The sequence below is a fragment of the Echinops telfairi genome, unplaced genomic scaffold (assembly GCF_000313985.2).
Source record: "Echinops telfairi isolate 266 unplaced genomic scaffold, ASM31398v2 ScPeMD7_7420;HRSCAF=8458, whole genome shotgun sequence".
Classification (NCBI taxonomy): Eukaryota; Metazoa; Chordata; class Mammalia; order Afrosoricida; family Tenrecidae; genus Echinops; species Echinops telfairi.
The window spans coordinates 24,243,531-24,265,148 of record NW_022111320.1 but is presented as its reverse complement, the minus strand read 5'-3'; the positions used below and the strand labels follow the sequence as shown (position 1 = coordinate 24,265,148).

General features: G+C 41.9%; 1 protein-coding gene across 2 annotated transcripts in view; it reads left to right on the top strand.

The window, feature by feature from the left end:
* The first annotated feature begins 662 nt into the window (after positions 1 to 662).
* LOC101639733 (programmed cell death 6 interacting protein) overlaps positions 663 to 21,618 on the top strand; it is a 64,838-nt gene continuing 43,882 nt past the window's right edge. The window contains exons 1-2 of one of the 2 annotated variants that reach the window (XM_004704061.3): positions 663 to 937; positions 20,014 to 20,068. In XM_004704061.3, coding sequence (XP_004704118.1) covers positions 729 to 937; positions 20,014 to 20,068 — 264 coding nt within the window. In that variant the 5' untranslated portion in view covers positions 663 to 728. The remainder of the gene's footprint in view (positions 938 to 20,013; positions 20,069 to 21,618) is intronic. The other variant, XM_004704062.2, reaches the window with a different exon arrangement.

Here is a 21,618-nt window from a genome sequence, read left to right as displayed (position 1 = left end):
ACTTCAAAATAATTTTTATGTAGACATGAGTAGCATTCACTAAAACTTTTCCATTAGGTTTACCTACATGTGGTAGATCCCACATTATCAAGGACTTAAATGTGTAAGAGTTCATTCTGTGTAAAAAGTTAGCAGATTGGTGAGCCCCGGCTGGCATGGTGATTCCGTGAAGGTCATCGGAGTGCTGACTCTTTCCAGCACTCTGCTCTGTGAAACATAAGACTGATTCTTTTTCTGATGCTCCGGATAGCAACCATAGCCCCTGGACATTTCCCAAGAACTGCTCTACAACATCTTCCCTTATATGGCATTGGCCACTATTTATCATTCTGTGATAACTTTTTACAAGATAAATGTGTTAATCCTTATGACTCAGAAACCAAATTCACTGCCATCAAGTTGATGCTGACCCACAGTGACCTTAGAAGACAGGATAGAATTGCCCCCGTGAGTTTCTGAGACTGTAACTCTTTCTGATGGTAGAAAGTCTTTCTCCTGAGGAGTGACTGGTGGTTTTGAACTGCGGCGCTTCCACGTGACCGTCCGCGGGGGCCGCGGCGTGCGTCGGCCGCGCCTGCGCGGAAGCTCCCGGAAGTGGCCGGGGCCAAGGCGCAGCCCGAGCGCACGTCCGTCGGCCCGTCGGTCCGCCAGTCCGGTGCCCCGCGCACCTTGGCCCTTGTCGCCGTTCAACCGTCCCTTTGACCCGAGCGGCGGCCGAGGCGCGCGCCATGGCGACGTTCATCTCGGTGCAGCTGAAGAAGACTTCGGAGGTGGACCTGGCCAAGCCGCTGGTGAAGTTCATCCAGCAGACGTACCCGAGCGCCGGCGAGGAGCAGGCCCAGTACTGCCGCGCGGCCGAGGAGCTCAGCAAGCTGCGGCGCGCCGCGCTCGGCCGCCCGCTCGACAAGCACGAGGGCTCGCTCGAGACGCTCCTGAGGTGGGCGCGGGGCGCGGGGTCGGGGTCGGGTGGGTGCTGTCCGCTGCTGTGGTCCGCAGCTGCCCCCCCGCCCGCTTCCTTTCACGCCCACGGCCGCGGCTGGGCCGCCCCGCCCTGGCCCGGCCGGCCGGCCTCGTAGGTGTGGTCCGCATTCTTTGCTGGTGAGCCCGAGCCGGCCGGCCGCTTGGGCACCGCTGACCCCGCTGGGGCTCAGCCCTTCGGTTACCTGGGCGGTGCCTACTGCCACGTTCTGATCGCTCTCGCTGCGTTTGCCCAGAATACGCTTTCTTCACCTTAAAAAAAAAAATCTCTTAACTGAAAGCCTCTTCTTCCACCCCCAGCGTCTGCATCACAGTCTTATGACTTTCTTGGACCAAGCTAATGTCCTAATAGTTGCTTGAGAGCTGTTGGGGAATAAGGGCCTCTGGACTAGATGGCTGTTTAATACTCATTACATTAGTCACTTGAAATGAGCTATTTTCTTGAATTCTTCCTAATCCAATATTGGGAGTTCTGAGTTAGGAGCAACAGTTAAAATTATTTGAAATTAAACTTGAGCGACATAATAGAGGTTTTAAGGTATATGGTTGTAAGTCCGTTTGTTCATAGACAGTGCATGCAATGGAGTAAATGTGTTACTTTTTAAAAGCAACTGTTTATTACCCTCACACTTTATTTTTTGAGGGTTCCTCTTATGATCATATTTTCCAGTTAAAACGACAAGACATTTTTTAGAATACTTTCTAATTTAGACATTTCACCCACCCTGTTAATGGTCTCACATCCTATGTGCAGTGTATTCTTGTTTCAATGTGCTGCAGTAGGATCAAGTAGAAGAAACTCAGGTTAAACTAGCTTCAGCTAAAAACATACTTTTCCTGGGCCTAGGCTGTCTAGGGATATTGCTTTCTATCTTCCCTCCATGATGCCTTCTTTCTTAGGTGAGCTTTATTCCTGTAGTGATGAAGTTGTCTGCTCTAGTGTAATTATAATGGCCCCCTAATGCTCAGTATCTTACAGAAGAGAGTTAGTTGTACGTGCTGCTTTTAGTGGCTCCATGTAAATGCTGTATGGGAGTTTTGTGGCTGTAATCATTCCCGAAGCAGATCTCTAGGTTTTCTGCAGAGCTACTGGGTGGGCTTGAACGGCCAGCCTTTCAGTAGGTGAACAAGCAGTTGGGTGCTTTAAGTGTTGAGCTTTTCTCCCTGTCTCTGCCACAAGGCCATACGAACCCTCTGATGATCTCGGGTTGGACCAGCTTGTGATGGTGGGAAAATGGGCTAATGCAGTTGACTGTCTGAGTCACCCAGCTGGTTTAACTTCTCCATATGCAAGCAAGATTAGTATGCATTGGACATGTGTCGCTTACCAAAAGGAAAGGAATAGATTGCTCAGAATGATTCTGAGCTCTTGGTATCAATTCCAGAGATAAGACTTGAGCTGCAAGGACCAGCAGTCTTGATAGTTTGTTGTTAGCTGCTGTCCAAGTTGATTCTGACTCCTGAAGATCCCATTTGTGTAGAGTAGAACTACTTAATAGTGCTTTCAAGGCAGCGTTTGGAAGCAGAACCCACACTGGGCTCCTAAGGTAACTTTGGGGGTGGGTCGGGGTTTGAGCTGCCAACCTTTTGGCAAGTAGTTCAGTACTTCATTGTACATCTCATCTAGGGACACCTACTCTGCTACTTCCTATTATAAATCAAACAAAAACCTAAATCCTCTGCATTTCAATTCTGATTCACAGTGACCCTCTAGGACAGAGCTGCTCCGTAGGGTTTCCACGGCTGTCAATGAACAGACGGTCTCATCGTTCTCCTGAGGAGTGGCTGGCAGTTTCGAACCAACCTACCCTTTCAGTTAGCCAATGCTTAACCCATTACACCAAGGGCCCTGGTACTTCATGTAGCATTTTCACATTTACGTAGGTCCTTAGCCATTCTTTAGAATGAATATGTTTTAAAACTTCAAAACAATTTTTATGTAGACATGAGTAGCATTCACTAAAACTTTTCCATTAGGTTTACCTACATGTGGTAGATCCCACATTATCAAGGACTTAAATGTGTAAGAGTTCATTCTGTGTAAAAAGTTAGCAGATTGGTGAGCCCCGGCTGGCATGGTGATTCCGTGAAGGTCATCGGAGTGCTGACTCTTTCCAGCACTCTGCTCTGTGAAACATAAGACTGATTCTTTTTCTGATGCTCCGGATAGCAACCATAGCCCCTGGACATTTCCCAAGAACTGCTCTACAACATCTTCCCTTATATGGCATTGGCCACTATTTATCATTCTGTGATAACTTTTTACAAGATAAATGTGTTAATCCTTATGACTCAGAAACCAAATTCACTGCCATCAAGTTGATGCTGACCCACAGTGACCTTAGAAGACAGGATAGAATTGCCCCCGTGAGTTTCTGAGACTGTAACTCTTTCTGATGGTAGAAAGTCTTTCTCCTGAGGAGTGACTGGTGGTTTTGAACTGATGACCTTGCATTTAGCAGCCCAATGTGTTACCACTGCCATCAGTGCTCTTATTCTTGTGACAATACATAATTTGGTCAATATTCTTTGCCAACACCATGGTTCAAAGGCATCATTTCATCTTTGATCTTCCTTACTCATTGTCCAGTGTTTGCATGCATATAAGGTGATTGAAAATATTATGACTTGGGTCTGGCACACCTTAGTCCTCAAAGTGACATCTTTACTTTTTAACATTTTTTTTGATTTTTTTAAAAATTGTTTTATTAGGGGCTCATACAACTCTTATCACAAAGAGGTCTTTTGCAGCAGATTTGTCCAATGTAAATACAGGGTTTGATTTCTAGTTTTTTTGGTTATCAAATGATCTTTTATTAACGGTTTTCCTTTTGTGGTTCTTAACTTGCTGGACCTTCCACAGCACCATTGTTGATGTCATCAATGCTATCATGAGGGTGGTGGCCATCAACATTGCAGCCCCCAAATTAGGCAGTCCCCACGGTCTCTTTAAGAGTCCCAAAGAGTTCTCTGGTTAAAGATGGATGTCACATCTGGTGGGCAGTGCTGATGATCTCATCAGAAGTGAGTGATGTTCCTACTGTGCTTAGTATTTTTTTGCTGCTTCCTGTCCCTGGGAAGGTCTTGAGGGCTTTGATGATTAGGGCAATGCAGAAGACACCACCTCATTCTGGGCCTGTCCTCATAGTAATCCTTAATTCCTTGCAGTCATCACCAGTTTTATTTGGAGACAAACCCAGGGGACTGATCTTGGGAGCCCATGTGGCCATGAACCTTAGCTGCATGACTTTGATGTTATTGAGTTTGAACTTGAGCTGCAAGGTGGATGTAGCTGGTGTTAGGATGAATCATCTGGGGTGGGGGGGCAATGAAGAGAGTTGCCTAAGGCATCTTCTGAACTGAAAACTAAAAGCCATGATTTGGTTTCTTGACTGCTACTTCCTTAATTGTAGATACAAATAAATCTTTGACAATTTCAATTTTATCTTGGTTTATCATGATGCTGCTTATTGGTCCAATTATGTGGTTGTTGTTCCTGATGTTCAAGTGTTGATGTTCCTGATGTTCAAGTGTAATCCTTATTGAAGGCTAAAGTCTTCTAACTCATCAGTAAGTGCTTCAGTTCTCTGAGCTTTCAGCAAGCAAAGTTGTGCCATCTTTATATAACAGGTCGTTAATGAACTCTCTTCAGTCCTGATGCCACATTTTTCTTCATGTAGTCCAGCCTCTCAAATTATTTACTTAGCGTAACCAAACCAAGTTCATTGTCATCAAATCGATGCCGGCAAGCTGATTGCCCAAGTACAGTGAAAGGGTACAGCTTGGACGCACACCTTTACTGAGTTGGAACCATGCAGTATTTCCCTGTCTGTGTGTTCTCGGTGGCTTTTGCTTGATCTGTTACAGATATAACATGAGCACACTTAAGTGAATGATCTGGAAGTTGTACATCAGCGTATGCTATATGATTTCATGTAAGTGAGATAGACAGTCTTGGTCCTTTTGTGCTTGTCTTCCCTTTGCACAAAGTTTTATGGTTCATCCGTGTTGTAGCATGTGTCTGGATTTCGTTTTTCTATATGGCTGAATAAATATTCCATTATATGTATATAACATGTTTTGTGTGCCCATTCATCTGTTCATCGGCATACAGATGGTTTCTGTCTTTGGGCTATTGTGAATAGTGCAGCAGTGTACATTGATGTACATGGCTGTCTGTCTGCATTGCTACTTTTGTGAAGTAGGTGAAGACTTTTAGAGCAGATCATCCATTTTACATTAAAATATTTATATACATTCTGTTTGATTTCATTCATTTTCCTATCAATGTAACCATACTTCCTGCCTGTGCTTTGCTTCCATATCCGTTTCTTTGCCCTTCTGAACTTAGTCCTTAGGTAAAGGCTGCCTGTTTGATCTTAAATAACTGATTATTTCAAGGTGTATCTCTCTACTGTTAATATTTTCTTTATAGACATATTTATGGTTTGGCTGCAAATGGAGCCCCTGAAGTGGTAAGTGAGTTCAGTTGCCCACCAGCAAGGTGACCAAGGACCATAGTTTTGGGGATTCCATAGTTTGGGGTATCAGTACCTGGCCAGTAAGCCTGGTTTCTTTTATGGTTTGAGTTTTGTCCCACAGTTTTCTCCTATTCTATCTAGGACTGTCTAATGTGATCTCTTTCAGAGCAGTTGGGAATGGTAGCTGAGTGCTGTGTAGCTCTGGTTTCAAGGTTATGGAAGAAATTCTCACAACTGGACCTACTGATGAACAACATGATTAAAATTGCCAAGGATGTCATCTTGTTTGGATCCACAATCAATGCTCATGGAGGCCGCAGTCAAGAGATCAGGCTACACAGTGCCTTGAGTGTATCTGCACAAGACCTGTTTCAGGTGTTGAAAAGCAAGGATTTTACTTTGAGGACTAAGGTGTGCCTGACCCAACTCGTGGTATTTTCAGTTGTCTCATATGCATGTGAAAGTTGGACATTGAATATGGGAGACTGAAGAAGAGTTGATGCATTTGAAGTATAGTGCTGAAGGAGAATATTGAAAGTACCATGGACTTCCAAAAGGACAAATTTGTCTTGGAAGAAGTACAGCCACAGTGCTTCTTAAAGTAAGACGGTGAGACTTCATCTCACCTACTGTGGAGTTAGCCGGTGAGACCAGTGCCAGGAGCAGGACACACTGCTGATGAAGTAGAGGGGGGAGAGAAAGAGGAAGAGTTATGACTCTGCCTCACAGTTGAACGGGAAACTGAGGAGGGGTGGCACAATTATGGGGAAAAAGAGAAAGAAAAGCAGAGGGCAATGAAATAGACAGCTTTCTTCTGGTTCTTTAATGTTTCCTCCCCCCTACTATCATGTCCCTAATTCTACCTTACAAATCTGACTGAACCAGAGTATGTACCATGGGTACAGGTAAGAGCTGGAAACACAGGGAATACAAGACAAACTCCTTAGGACCAATACTGAGAGTAGCCATAACGGGAGGTTAAGGGGAAGGTGGGGGGAGAAAGGGGGATCCGATCACAATGACCTATTTATAACCCCTTCCCAGGGGGATGAACAACAGACAAGGGGGTAAAGGGAGACATCAGACAGTGCAAGGCATGAAAAAATAATTTATAAATTATTAAGGGTTCATGAGGGAAGGAGGGAAAGGGAGGGAAAAAATGCGGAGTTGATACCAAGGGCTCAACTAGAAAGAGAATGCTTTGAAAACAATGATGGCAACATATGTACAAATGTGCTTGACACAATGGATGTATGTATGGCTTGTGATAAAAGTTGTATGGGCCCCCAATAAAATGATTTAAAAAAAAAAAAGAGGCTCAGGGGACTGATCTTCAATATCTGGGGAAGAGTCCAGAGTTTATTCAACAATGAGCTTTTTAGAATGAGTCCTGCAATGCTCTTGTTATACATACACAGTAGAATGGCCAATGTGTTAATCTTGGATATCGTGAGATCTCTAGTATCTAGGGATACTTCATAAGAAGTATCAGGTAAGTGAGAGACATCCTATGTTCATCTCTCCTTATAAGAGACAAAGGGAGCTGACTGCTCCTTGATCGCGCATCCTTTAACTGTGTTTGTATGTGAGGAGCCAGGCATCTGTGGAAGACAGCTTTATATTACCATTTTATGGGGGGTGGCTGTGAAGAAACGTCCTTGGGTGCTACCCATTGTCTTGGGACTGTGGAGGCAGGGTGCTTCTCACTAGGTCTAGCATGCCACATCATATGTCAAACCTGTGGTCACAAGTGCAGGCTACAAACCAGTACACCTCTTGCCAGGTCCTCGGTTTCCCACACTGACAAGATGGATTGACGTAGTAGCTGCAACATCATTAACAATTTGAGGGTGGCACGGGCCTAGATTGTGTTTCTTTCTGTTGTACATAAGGTTGCTGCGAGTCAGAACTGACTTGATGGCACCTTAGGATGATGTCCACTGGGTTGTTTTCATGTATTTTTAGATGAAATATTGTTTTCATCATTGTTCTTTCCTTTGGATGGGAAGAGACCAGTAGTAGTTGCACTTCAGATGGCTCTTCAGAAGCTGAAGACTCCATTTGCAACTCAATAGCGTAGTATGTCGAACATTGTCCCATAAACTATGTTATGCCAGTTGACCTTGGTGTTCCCTAGGACTATGATCCTGAGTCCCCAGGCCCAAAGTGCCCATTAGTTTCAGTGTTTGCATATTAGTTTTTGTTCTTCTGCATCTTTATTAACAGAATGATTCACAATTTAAATTACTGCTTTTTTTAAATCTGATGAGTGGGAAATGATAACTTGTTTTAGTTTGTTTTGCTTATGTTTTTCTGTTTGAGGCACTGCCAAGCTTTTATAGCACCGTACCATTTTGCATTCCCACCAGCCATAGATGAGCGTTCCAGTTTCTCCACTTCTTCTCATACATTTGTTGTTTAGTTAGTTTTTTATGTTAGATATCCTAGTTTGGGTGAGGTGGTGTCACTTGTGGTTTTGACTTGCATGTCCCTTAAAGTACCTGGTTGGTGTAGGTGCTGAGAGGTTGGCAGTTTGAGTCCATCCTGATACTTCTTGAGGGAAAGGTCTATTGATACACTTCCAAAAAGATCACAGCCATCAAAAACTATGAAGTTCAGTTCTACTCCGATACACATGGGGTTGCCATGAGTTGGAATCAATTCCATGGCCAGTGGTTTAGGCTTTTCATTGTTAATGATGATGAGCATCTTTTGTTGACCATTTGTGTTATCTTCTTTGGTGAAATATTTATTTAAATAAAAAATTTAGAGGATTTGAAATAGAGTTGACTTTTCTGTGGTTTGATTTTCCTGTTGTAAACAAAATAACTTGTCAGAACTATTATCTGATAGAACAAAAGCCAAGCCAAAATTCGAGTATCAAGCAACAGGCTTTATTGGGAAGCACAGCTTGCTGGAATACTCAGAGGATGGGAAGAGAGAGCAGTAGTCCCGAGACAAAGAAGTCACGGACATGTATACCCTCAGAGGTGGGAGACTTGTGGCTGGGGTTGGGAAAGCACTGTGCATCCTCCTGATTGGCAAGTTTGAATGAAAAGGATGACATAGCTTCTGACATACATGAGGGGCTCTTGGTGCGCCCGTGGGAAAGTGTGGGGGGCTGGGGAGAATCTTAGCAAGAAACATGGAAGGGAGACTTGTAATGGTCAGGCTCAGTTTATACTCCGCTGGACTCTTCATGCTTGCATTTTGATAATAGGGAATAGGGCTGAAGGTCATATCTTCTGTAACTGCTTCCTGCTGGACAGTGGTTGCAAAACCTTGCAGCTGTCCTGTCTAGGCATGGTCCAGTGAGAGCTCTAGGGGTTGGAGCCCCGTGTAGGATTGTGTGGTGAAGGCATGCATGTGTTCCTGAGAAGTGTTGAAAGCGGCTGAACAGACAGGTCCGAAACATAGTTATACATATTCAACCAAGAGTTCCAATAGTGACAGTAGTTAATGGGACCCAAGATTTTCAAGAGCCAAGGATATTTGACCACATGGGTCTTGTCCCCCCAACCCCTTTAGTCAGTGTTGGGCCCATTCCTCAGTTTCCCACATTTCTCCCTCTGTTTTATGCATAACATTTAAACGAGTTGTTGAGGCTAAATGACCTTTTTTTCATACGTCTAAACTTTCTATAGAAGCAGCATGTAATTTTAAAATTATGACCAAGAGTAGCACAGTTAGGCTAGAACCTACACTATTCAAAATGCTTTGAACCCAGGCACGTGGGTTGAATCCCTCTAAACCAGCGGTTCTCAACCTGTGGGTCAAGACCCCTTTGGGGGTCAAACGACCCTTTCACAGTAGCAAAATTACAGTTATAAAGTAGCAAAGAAAATTACAGTTACGAAGTAGCAAAGAAAATAATTTTATGGTTGGGGGGGGTCACCACAACATGAGGAATTGAATTAAAGGATCGCAGCATAGGAAGGTTGAGAGCTACTGCACTATCTACCAATTATTTAATTACATCAGAGCTAGGGAATGACTTTAACCTGTCCTTAAATGTATTGAAAATTTCCCTTTTAAGTTAAATTACATCTAAAGGAAATTTTCACTTAAATCCTGCAAATGATTTTTAATTAAAGCCCAGTCATGTAAGGTTATATTATATGGATCAGGATTTACACAGAAATCAGTGATACCCCAATCAAATTTAGCATTAATTGTTGCTGCAAGTACATGATTTGATCTCCTAGCCACTGAATGGTTTGTTACAATTCAGCTATTTTCTCTTTTAGTTTGTCATCTAATTTTGCTTGCATGGTCCACAGTTGGTATGAATTACTTCCCACTTTTGTATAAAATGCTCGGTTTTGCTAGATTCCTGCAACAGCAGCAGTGGTGGCAATCGCTATGGGCCCAGTGATGGATGTAATGATCATTCCCACGAATCCACGAGATCTCTGTAACATCTTCGACATTATCTGCAACACTAACAATGTTTCCGGACTATTCTCCCATCTGTGGTCCATCTGCACACCTGTACCTGGCACTTTAAGCCTTTAGAGAGGTTTAGGTATGGCTAAGGCAAGTATACAGTCTATAATTAGTGCATGTGGCATTGAGTGTAGTCTTAGCTATTAAGATGTTCTCAAAAGTGGGCACAGAGGGCAACTTTACACAAGAAACTATGTATCCCATCTTATTTTTATGGTAGGTGTATATAGAACCAGACTAACCGGTAGAAGTAAAGCTTCCTTTATATCCCGTTAAAAGGTTTGGTGGCGAGAGGTATTTTCCATAGGTCTCACTGTTGGGTCCTGTGTTGGGTTTTAACAACCTAGGATGAGGAGATGCAAGGCCTCCATCATGCCATGCCGTCAGTTGTGACCCGGTGGTGACAATACTGTTAGAGGTTCGTGCCATTTACAATTACTTGACATAATTACGTGATGCAAAATTAGATTCTTCAGAGCAATTTGTTAAAAAATTTTCCATGAGGTCCCAGTCAATGATCATGACAGTGTCAATTCTTAATAATTTTCCATAAGACCCCTGGCATTTGAGCCATTTGAGTTAATGATTTCAAAATGACTGTAACTCATGGTGTTACGGGTCTATAGCTCTTCTTCCCTGCATGGTAGTGGAGTTCTCATATTCTGTAGGTGCATTTCCTATCATGTAGAAGCCATAATCAGTGGTGGTAAACATCAGCCAGTTATTCCAAGCGTGTGGTTTAATGGTAGACAGTTAGGGCTGGCACCCATGCACAAAGATAACACCTTAAAGCCTAGGTAAAATGAAATTTTCTGCCTTCTTACTCGGGGTGTCTGGTTTTCCCATTTCCCCAAGGCCCCGGGGTCCACACATAATCATTTACAAATATGACAGGACTGATGTGAGTCCACGCTACAATTTCTAGCAGTGGTGGATAGGGCACATAAGCATGATTAGCATCTACATCCGTGGTGACATATAACTGTTGGGTGGCATCCCAAACTTGTGGGTTAACTAGTGCAGGTGGTAAAGGAAGGGAATGGATTGGCGAGTGTCGGGACGCTAGAGTTATTTTGGGGGGAGTTGGAGGCAGGAAGGGTGTCTGGTGTGACTTGGAATAGAAACAAGTTTGGAGCCTGGAAAGCCCCGGTAAATGAAAAGCTGTAACTGTTTTGAATTTAGTAAGAATATATCTGCCCAGTAGGAGGACAGGGCATTTTGGGATGTCTAGAAACTGGTGTGAGAATTGTATATTATAAAAGCTGCATAAGAGTGATTGTGAGACTATACCTGAGGCACTCCTACAATAGTGGTGGATGCTAAAGAAGTTTGTCCTGAATGTTTGTTTAGTGTTAAATAAATGGCCCCTGTGTCTCCAAGGAAAGAAATAGGCTTACTTGAGGTGATGATCGCAATCCAGGGCTTGTGGTGGTCAGTCTTCTATTGCTGAGCCTAGACGCCCTGGCAGCAAGGTGTCTTGAGCAGGTTGCTCTGGAGGTATTATGGAAGAGACTGTCCTTCCTCGGGGACAGAAAGGGAAATCAACTCCCCAGTGTCCTCCTTGTTTGCAGTGTGGGTCAACCTTCAGTGGAAGACAAGGATTAGGGCATTTGCATGCCCAATGTCCCTTCTGGAACATTTAAAGCAGGGTCCAGTGGATTCTCCCATATTGTCCTGAAGGGTGTTAGCTAGTGTCTGATATTTAGCTCTCTATTTCTAGTTTATCTAATTTTTCCTATTACTCCTTATTAAAAACCTTAAAGGCCACATTGAGGAGGTCTTGTGGAGTTGAGGACCATTGTCAAGCTTTTTAAGCTTTCTCAATGTTGGCAGCAGACTGTGAGTGAATGAAGTACACTGGTGCCACCTGGTGTTGATGGATCAACCCTGGTGAACTTAAGGAAAAGCCTCCAAGAGGCAAGATAAAATTTGGGCAGGATTTTCATTTGGATCTTGAAAGAGTTCTCTAATCTCATAATTGACTGCTTCATTGGTCGTCTTTTGTAAGCCCTCGATGAGGTGAATAACCATGGCAACTTGAAGAGTACGGACCCCCTGACCGAGTTGATAATTCTAGTTAGGCGCTCGTTGGGAAACTGCATTGGAGCTCACTGTTTATTTCGGTCCTGGGCATGAATTTCACCACCTTTCTGTGGGCCGCTATCCAAACTCTCCCTGTCTTCGGGGGAATAAAGTAGTTGTAAGATTAATATAAATATCATGCTAGGTAAGATTGTAAGACTGAGATATTTGAGCTTTTCAATATAAGTGCCCGGGTCAGAGGAAATAGATCCCAGATTTTTTTGAGAACCGATAAGTCAGAAAGAGAAAAAGTGTTATGTACTTTAAGGAGTCCTTCAGTCCCAGCCACCTCACGGAGAGGTAGAAAGGAGGCAGGGGCTGAAGGTGGAATCTTCGGATAAATAGAAGAGGCTTGTGAACCAGGAAGAGCTGAGCATAAATCGGCGTGGGGTCGAGGCAGTGGGGCAGAGGGGAGGGGGAAGATAGCACAGAAGATGGTGGTGGTAGAAGGAAGATGGTGATGCACAGTAAGTGGGAGGGGATGATGGGGGAAAAGATGGCAGTTTAGAAGATGGTGGGTCGGAGGAGGTGGAAGAAGCTGGGGGTGTTACGGACAAGACTGGTGGAGGATTATTAGGAGGAGGAGGAGGAGGAGAGAAAGCCGTAGCAGACAGGAGAAGGAAGAGGGGGTGGGGTGACAGGTGCTGCTGTGGGTGGAGAAACATGGTTGGAGAGATGGAAGAAACAGTCTGAGAGAGAGGGCTTTTCCTGGATTAGCAGGAATAGGGAAGTGGGACAGTTTTGACAAAGATGGGGATGAGAGCAAAGGTAGAAAAATGCCTGCACTTAAAGAACTTCTAGAAAGTTGCTGTTATGTTGACAAAAGTTACTAAGGTCCCTGGGGACTTTTAAATTGAGAGTGCCATCTTGTGGCCAATTTTAGTTATTGGCTAATTTGTAATAAGGCCAGATCTGGTTGCAATGAAAAATTAGGCATTATTGGCTTAAAAATTGGGTTAGTCCCACAGATGTAAGATTAACAAGTAGGCACCCCAGAGGTGAATATTGATTGGGTACTCCTCATGGGGATGGGGTGGGGTTGTGAAGGGAGTAGAATGGGTGGCAGATCAGGAAGGTGTCCTGTGTCCCCAACACCCCCAAGCAGAGTGTGACCTGTGCCCCAGGGGCTTAGAGTTTCTCTGTTCTGGTACCAGGATTTTCAAGAGGGACCTTTCTAAAAGGTCAGTAGAGATGGGTGGAGAACCCAAGAAACAGACAATGAACCCAAATATACACTCACTCAGAACCAGCCAGTGTGTGGATGCAGGGTCTCTAATGGCAAGCAGAGAAGGTCCCTGTACGACACCCGCTCTGGCAGGTCTGGGAGGGGAGTCCAGGAAGGCAGTCAACCCGAGTGCAGTCCTGGTGCTACTTCCTCTTGGGTTTTGGCACCATATGATAGAACAAGAACCTAGTCTAAATTAGGGTATCAAGTAACAGGCCTTGTTGGGAAGCACAGCCCACTGGAATACTCAGAGGATGGGAAGAGAGATCAGTAGTCCGGAGACAAAAAAGTCACAGGACAAATATACCCTCAGAGGTGGGAGACTTGTGGCTGGGGTTGGTGAGGTACCGTGTATCCTTCTGATTGACAAGTTTGAATGAAAAGGGTGACATGGCCCGATCTGCATGAGAGCCTTTTGTTGTAACTGCAGGAAGGTGTGTGTGTGTGTGTGTGTGTGTTTGGGGTAGAGAGCACTTGTGAGCAAGAAACATAGGAGGGAGTCATTTGTAATGACCAGGCTCAGTTTATACTCAGCTTGACCCATCATTACCATTCTGTCTATAAAGAGAATTTGTCCTGTATTCATTTTGTATGAGGGTTTAAACCCTTGTAACTAATTTAGTGATGAAACTGGGCTAAGATTTTGATTTCTTTACTGTTCTACTACTCTTTTCTGTAATGCTTCATTAAAAATTCTTTATGTTAGTGATACATTGGATAAATGAAGAGGTATGAAAATAAGGCTCAGTATTTAACTCTGACCACTATTGGGCCTGGCTCTTTGGATTTTTTTTGTTTGTTACTCTGGTTGGTGGTCTGGAGTTGAACTTAAACACAGACTGGGGCTATCCTGGATCATGCAATTTTGCCTTGCCTAATTTGGATGGTTTTTGTTTATGATACTCTAACTCACAAACACTTATTTTTTAAATTAAAAAAAATTTTTTAAACAGAATTTTGTACCTATTTTTGGCATATTAAAAGAGACATGCTCACTGAATACCATGCATTAAATAGTTGTATTTTCCCTTGAGAGTTTTGAACTATGTGAAGTTAAAGGAGGCGCTATAGATTATGTGTTGGGCTACAATCTGTAAAGTCACTTGTTCTAACCCACCAGACTTTCTGCTCCTATAAAGGTTTCTCAGAAATCCGGAGCGCCAGTTCTTCTCTGCCTTATAGGTTGGCTTTGGGAGGGAAGTGACTTGATGACAGTGAGTTTGGTTCGGTTTGGTTTATATGTGGGTAAGGTAGGAAGTATTGCAATTAGGGTTGTAGTTCTTACCTGCACAGATTTATTCAGAACAAAACAAGTTTACACATGTGTCTGCTGTGGTTGAATAGCTGCATACCCGTTATTGTCAGATGCCTTTGAATTGGTTCTAACCTGAAGTTAACTCTGCCTGGTCCGTACCATCTTAATAATTGTTCTTAGCTTGAGCCATTGTTGCAGCTACTGTGCCAGTCTATCTAGTCAAGAGCCTTCCTGTTTTCCACTGGCCCTCTACTTTACCAGGCATGATGTCCTTTTTTAGGGTCTGGTCTCTCCTGATAACACGTCCAAAGTACATGGGATACAATCTCTCCATCCTTGCTTCTAAGGAGCATTCTGACCGTACTTCTTCCAAGATAGATTTGTTGGTTCTTTTGGCAGCCTGTGGTTCTTTCAGTGCTACTCATTAGGATGCCTTTAAACAAAAGTCCAATCAAAACAGTGGCTAGTTAAATTCAGGGAGATCAGCTCAGAAGGTTATGGTAATGTTTGTTGTTGTTTTTTTAGGAAAATGTTTTAAGAACATGGAAAACTCCATTAGTCAGAAAAAGGCCAGGATAGTTGCACTGAAGAATTCTTTTCAATCATAGCAGTGTACTTGCTCATTCCGTTTTCCGAGGGTAGTGAGGGGTGGTCCGACAAGCATGCCATTGGGAAACCTAGTCCTGCCAGCTTTCAGCTCTGATCTTGCTGCTTCAGACTCTCATTTTTGTTCTCCAAACTCAACAAAACTTGAGCTCCCAGAGGTTGTTAAAAATAGACATTTTGGTGTGAAGTCAGAGCTCAGAATTCTCCCGGGAAGGGCTCGAGAGGAGGAAATACTGCCTTGTGAAGTGTGTACAACACCTTACCCAAACCAAACTCATTGCCATGGCATCCATTCCAACTCACGGAGAGTGTGGACTTGCCCCTTTGGGTTTCTGAGTCCTATTGGGAGCAGAATGCCTCAGCCTTTTTCCTCAGAGCAGCTGGTGTGTTCGAACTGATAACTTAGGGTTTAGTAGCTTAGTTTGTAACCCACTACATCACCAAGGTAAATGGGGGTTATTCTGGGAAATAATAGTAATAGTTTGACATTTTATAAAGTTCATTTAATTTGTACTTATCCTTGCATTTATGCTAACTTTGGTAGTTAAGGTGTATAAATGGCTGGAGAATATAAAAGCATTTCTGTATGTTTACATAATAATAACCTAACTACTGTGCTGTGTTTATTGGTGAATATTATATCATCTGTTCTTCATATTTAAATAGAGTTTTTCACACTTATTCAAAACATTGAGAAGTTGTATACTTTGTCACTTGGATACATTCACCTAGCTGATAGCTATTGGAATTAGGATTCAAACTCATGGTTATCTGACTTGAGAACCTGACCTTTACTTAGGCTGGTATGATACCGGTTAAGCCTGCTGTTTAGGTATTTATAAAATTGATTTGAAAAATCAATTCTGCATTAAAATCTGTAAAGATTACTGCATCATTTTTTCCTGCATATGTGTTTTGATTGACTCTGATTTAGCACATGGCTTTGCGCCTTCCGCTCTAGGAGGAAACTGGCAGCCCGGGTCTGTTTTGCTGACAGTAGTTCCTGGGCTAGTGTTTGCTGACATAGTAAAGTCTGAATGATAAAGTGGATTCGCATGTTTCAGTTGTTTCCTTCTCCAGAGAACTTTGAAACTTGAGACACTCTGGCTCCTTTGACTCTTGCACTCTTGCTTCAGAGAATGTGTCCAACTGAACTGGGCAGCTTTGTGTACATGGTGTCCACCATGTGAGACAGCCAGCTCAGATAAGGGCTGGACAGGGCAGGCGTTTTCTCTTGTTAGACAAGTATACCTGTATATTGACCTTAATTTCGCTTTTGACTGGTAAGGGCTATAAAATAGCCGTCTTCAGAAACGTTTATCCATCCCAGCGCTATAGCCAGAGCAGTTGCCTTGTTGCATCAGCCAGCACACAGCTCACTTGCCTGATCCTTCTTTGTGGGCACACTCAATGGTAGCACTTAATTCATTCTTGTAACAGAACCATAGATAGGTAGTTTTTTTTTTAACTTTGGTACTTGCTGCTTCCATAATTAGTAATGCTCTTTCCTCGGATACCTTCCTGGTTCTCTCCATCATCTCCTCTACCCATGTTATTTAAAACTTTCAACGTAATTTTTACACTTGATCTTTGCCAAAAGGCCGAGAAGTGATTAACGTAATTTTTTATATAGTTAAATGATCATGCTGTTTAAAACTAGTCTTCTCCTTCTCCCCTTTACATACACTTTATCTCCCTTACTCCTTTAGCATTTATCGCTGTCTACTATACTATTTGTTGTCTGTATGTACTTATTTTTCTGCCCCTCCCCCTAAAAGTAAGGATCATTAGGATATATTTAAATATTTTATTTATTCCTGAATTCCTAGACATGTTCTTGAACTCTACTGCATAGCGAAAGTACAACTTTCAAAATCCAGAAATTAACTTGGATTCAGTATTACCATTGAATTCACTCATTTATAGTTCCCTGATTTTCCCAGGAATGTTGATAGGTTCAGGGTGCTATGTTGTAATTGTCACGTCTCCTTCAGTGTGGAACAGTTCATCAGTTTTTCCTTGTCTTTTACGACCTTGACATTTTTTTTTCCTTTTTAATATTTTATTAGGGGCTCATACAACTGTTATCCCAATCCATACACACATCAATTGTGTAAAGCACATTTGTACATCGTTTCTCAAAACATTTTCTCTCCACCCAAACCCCCGACACTAGGTCCTCATTTTTCCCCTCCCTCCCCGCTCCCCCCCTCCCGCATGAGCCCTTGATAGTTTATAAATGGGTATTTTGTCATATCTTGCCCTGTCCGACATCTCCCTTCATCCACCTTTCAGCTGTCTGTCCCCCAGGGAGGAGGTCACACACAGTTCCATGTAATCGGTTCCCTCTTTCCTACCCATTCTCCCTTTACCCTCCCTGTTTTGCCACTCACACCACTACGACCTTGACATTTTTTTGAGAGTATAGACCAGTTACTTTGTGGACTGTCCCTTAGTAAGAGTTTATTGGATATTTCCTCATGATTTATGCACTTGGGCAGGAGGACCACAGAAGTGGTGCTGTGTATTATCTTGATCTGTCCTATTATTGATCTGTTAATTTTTATACTTAAGATGCTTTTTGCTAACTTTCTTAACAGTAACAGTTAATAAGTATGTTATATATAAATTTTTTTGTGTGAGGAGATATATTGAGATTATAAAACTATTAGATTCTTATCAAAATTTGTTGAATTAGCCTTCATTAATGAATCTTACTTGAATCAAATATTACACTCTGAAAAATAATAAATTACTATTTTCTAACACTTGCCATTTCTTCTAAAGGTAAATATTGACTGTTTAGTGTCATGTAGCTGATTATTTAAGGAAGCATAATATTATAATATCTATTTGGATTAAAAATGATCTCTGGGTGTGACTTTAGTTTTGAGTTTAAATAATGCTTTAGGGATATATTTTTGGTGTTTCTTCAAGTCACTTGGTCCAGTAAGTGTGACCTGTTTTAGGAATGTGAGTTTCGTTCTACGCTTTTTTCTCATTCTATCAAGAACCATCTGTGTTGTGTTCTTATCGCTAACCAGCCACCATCTAGTTCTTCTTGTCTCAGACTAGAAGAGGTTGTGGGCTATTAGTAAAGGGTTTTTTCTGAGTCTTTGGTTTCCTTTATCCTGTTTTGTTACAGGTGAATAGAGACCCACAGTTAGCTGTATCTTAGTTGACCGTTCACAATTTTTACAATCCCGTTACTCACCAAAGTAGGTTGTAGAGCATTACCTTTATGAACTTTATGTTATGCCAATCGGTTATGTTGCCCCACGAGACTATAGTTCAAAGCTTTTTAACTCAGTAAATCAGTCCCTTGGTTTGAATTTGTCTAGGAAGTCTCTGTAACTGTGCCCCCTATGTGCTTTATTATATATATTAATATATATGCAGTGCACACAAACATATAGATAGATGCCTACAGATACATCTATACATGTATGTGTATGCCCTCTCATATGCCCTCATATACATAAATATCTGCCTCTAATGTGCAGTTATTGGTTGTTATTGCTCTTGTTATAAAATTGTATGTTATAGCATTTATCTATCGTTTCTTCTGTGGTAATTAATGAGCTAGTGTTCCTGTAGGGTAGAGTGTCTCTTTTTCTCTATTCACTTTATACTAATAAGGTCTTTTTTCCCTTCAATGGCTTATAATTCATTACTAAGGAGCCCTGGTGGCACGGCAGTTCAAACCCACTCGACAATGTCAGTCTTTTCTGTTTATCATGATGTTTATCGGTCCAGTTGTGAGGATTTTTTTTCGCCCTTCACATTGAGTTGTAATCAATACTGAGAACTGTAGTCTTAGGTTTTTTTTTTCCTTTTTAATAAGTCATTTTATTGGGGGCTCTTACAGCTCTTATAACAATCCATATACCAGTTGTATCAAGCACATTTGTACATACACTGCCATCATCATTTCCAAAATATTTTCTTTCTATTTCAGCCCTTGGTATCAGCTCCTCTTTTTACCCCTCCCTCCCCCACCTTCCCACCCTCATGAGCCCTTGATAATTTAGAAATTATTTTTATTTTCATATTTTTATACCATCCGCTGTCTCCTCTCTTCACCCACGTTTCTGTTGTTTGTACCCCGGCAGGTGGGTAGGGGTGGGGGTTATATGTCGATCGGTTCCCCCTTTCTCCCCCCTTCTCCTTCTATCTTCTCCAGGACTGTAGTCTTTGATCTTCAGAAGGGTTGCAAGTCTTTTTGACTTTCAGTAAGCAACCAACACTGTGCCTTCTTCATGATAAGCTTGTTAATACATCTTCCTAAAATCCTGGTGCTGTGTCTCTTTGTTAATTTGGTCCAGCTTCTTGGACTACTTGCTCAGCATATAGATTGGATAAGTATGATAAAATGATACAACCCTGACACACACCTTTCCTGATTTTAAACTAAGCAGTATCTTCTAGTGTTAGAATGTCTGCCTCTTGGCCCGTTACAGGTTCCACATGAGCACGATGAAGTGTTCTGGAATTCTCATTCCTCACAATGTTGTCTATAGTTTTTTATGATCCACTGAATTGGATGTATTTTCATAGTCAATAAAACACAAATAAGCATCTTTGATATTCCCTCCGGGGGGGCTAAATTCCATCCGCCATCAGCAGTGATAGTCTCCGATATTCCATATCCTCTTTTGAATCTAGCAGGCAGATATTAATGCTTGTTTTTAGCCAAAAATGATTGATAACTATTTTTCTTTGGTGGTATATATGAATTTTTTGCACACTGGTTTTTCATTGTATACATTTTACTTTTGTAAAAATTAAAGGACTACTTACATTAACTTTAAAATAGCTCATGTTTGATTTGTGGGCCATTTTAAGTAAGCAAATATTTGTATTATTAAACCAGTTGTATTGGACATAATCGAGCATAATATTTAACTCATAAATATTACATATTTTTTACTCTTTTATAGATACTATGACCAGATTTGCTCCATTGAGCCCAAATTTCCATTTTCTGAAAATCAGGTAAGTAATTGACTTTATTTTAAAGTTATGTGGTAGTTGAAAGCTACCCACTTTCTTTTACCCATGTTTTCATTTTATTTATAAGTGTGTGTGTGTGTGTGTGTGTGTGTGTGTGTGTGTGTTGGAGGTCGGGGGGAGAGGAATGTTTGTGAGTGGCAAATGAGTGAAGAGCAGCAAGAAATACAAGTTGGTGATGGGTACTGGGGGTTCATTATATTCTTTGTTTCTACTTTTGTGTGTATTTGAACGTTTCCTTTTTTTTGAGAAGCGGATCAAGTGTTTCCGAGCTTCATTTCCTTTTAAGTAGTTTCTATTCAGTATCTTCAGGGTTTATATAAAAAGGCACTCTTATACACATTAGGACTTTTGTATCCTTGTGATATGAACCTTTTTTTCCTGAGGAGTGGACTTGGAGTTCTAGTCATACCATTTTCCAGTCACTTTTGGGCCCCATTAAGATAATTGAACTGTGTTCTGTCAGTAGCTTATTGATGAATGCATGATTACCACTTCCTCCTCCCTGACCTTTATAGATGTAAGAGGAAACTGTCGTTAAGAAACATTAGTTTTCGTTTATGTACTTTAAAAAATAATGGGCTGGAGTTTACATTTGCATGTAAGAATTTCAAAGGCTTTCATGATTAAGTGTATACTGTAACATTGCCAACTTCATTCCCTTAAAGACTCAAACTCATTGCCATCCAGTTGATGCTGACTCATGCCACTGTTAGGACAGGGCAGAATTGCCCTCTGGAGTTCCCAGGCTCACTGTTCACAGGAGCAGAAAGCCCTGTCTTTCTCTTGCAGAGTGGCTGGTGGTTTCAAACTGCCCACCTTGTGGATCTCAGTCCAACTGCTAACAAACAACTGTGCCACCAGGACTCCACTAGATGTTAGAAATGCTGATGATTTAATATGTTTTACTTAATATTTGGGAAACTTGTTAAAGAGGTTTTTTTGCACTTGTAAATTTTAAAATGGTATAAAAATGATTTTGAACATTTTTGTACAAGTGTTGTTATAGGTGTGATATTCAGGAAATAATAAGGGTTGTCTGTGTGTGTGTTTGGGGGTGATTGGTCTGCGAGGGAGGAATGTTTGTGGGTGGTCAGTGAGCTGAGATGATCAAGAGGTTGAAGTTGGTGATGGGCATATGGGGTAGGGGTTCATAATGTTCCCCTCGCTACTTCTGTGTTTATTCGAACATTTCCTTAATACAAAGTTAGTAAACTTAAAAAAGAAAAAAAATTATACTCTTATTCTTTTAAAAATCATTTTATTGGGGGTATGCTCTTACTCTACTGGGTGTTAATTGAAGCTAACTGGGCACTTTAGTCCACTTAAAGGAAATGTTGCTGGCATTAACACACTTTTAGTATTCCTTGTTCTTCCTCCAGCACTGTAGCCTCAGGCCTTAAAGCTATTGCCTTTGCCTGAAACACTCTTCCCCCAGATGTCTGCAGTAAGGCTCCCTTGTTTTATTTAAATCTCTTCAAAGTACCATCACTGTCACTACCAGGACCTTCCCATTCAGTAAACTTTTTGTCGGG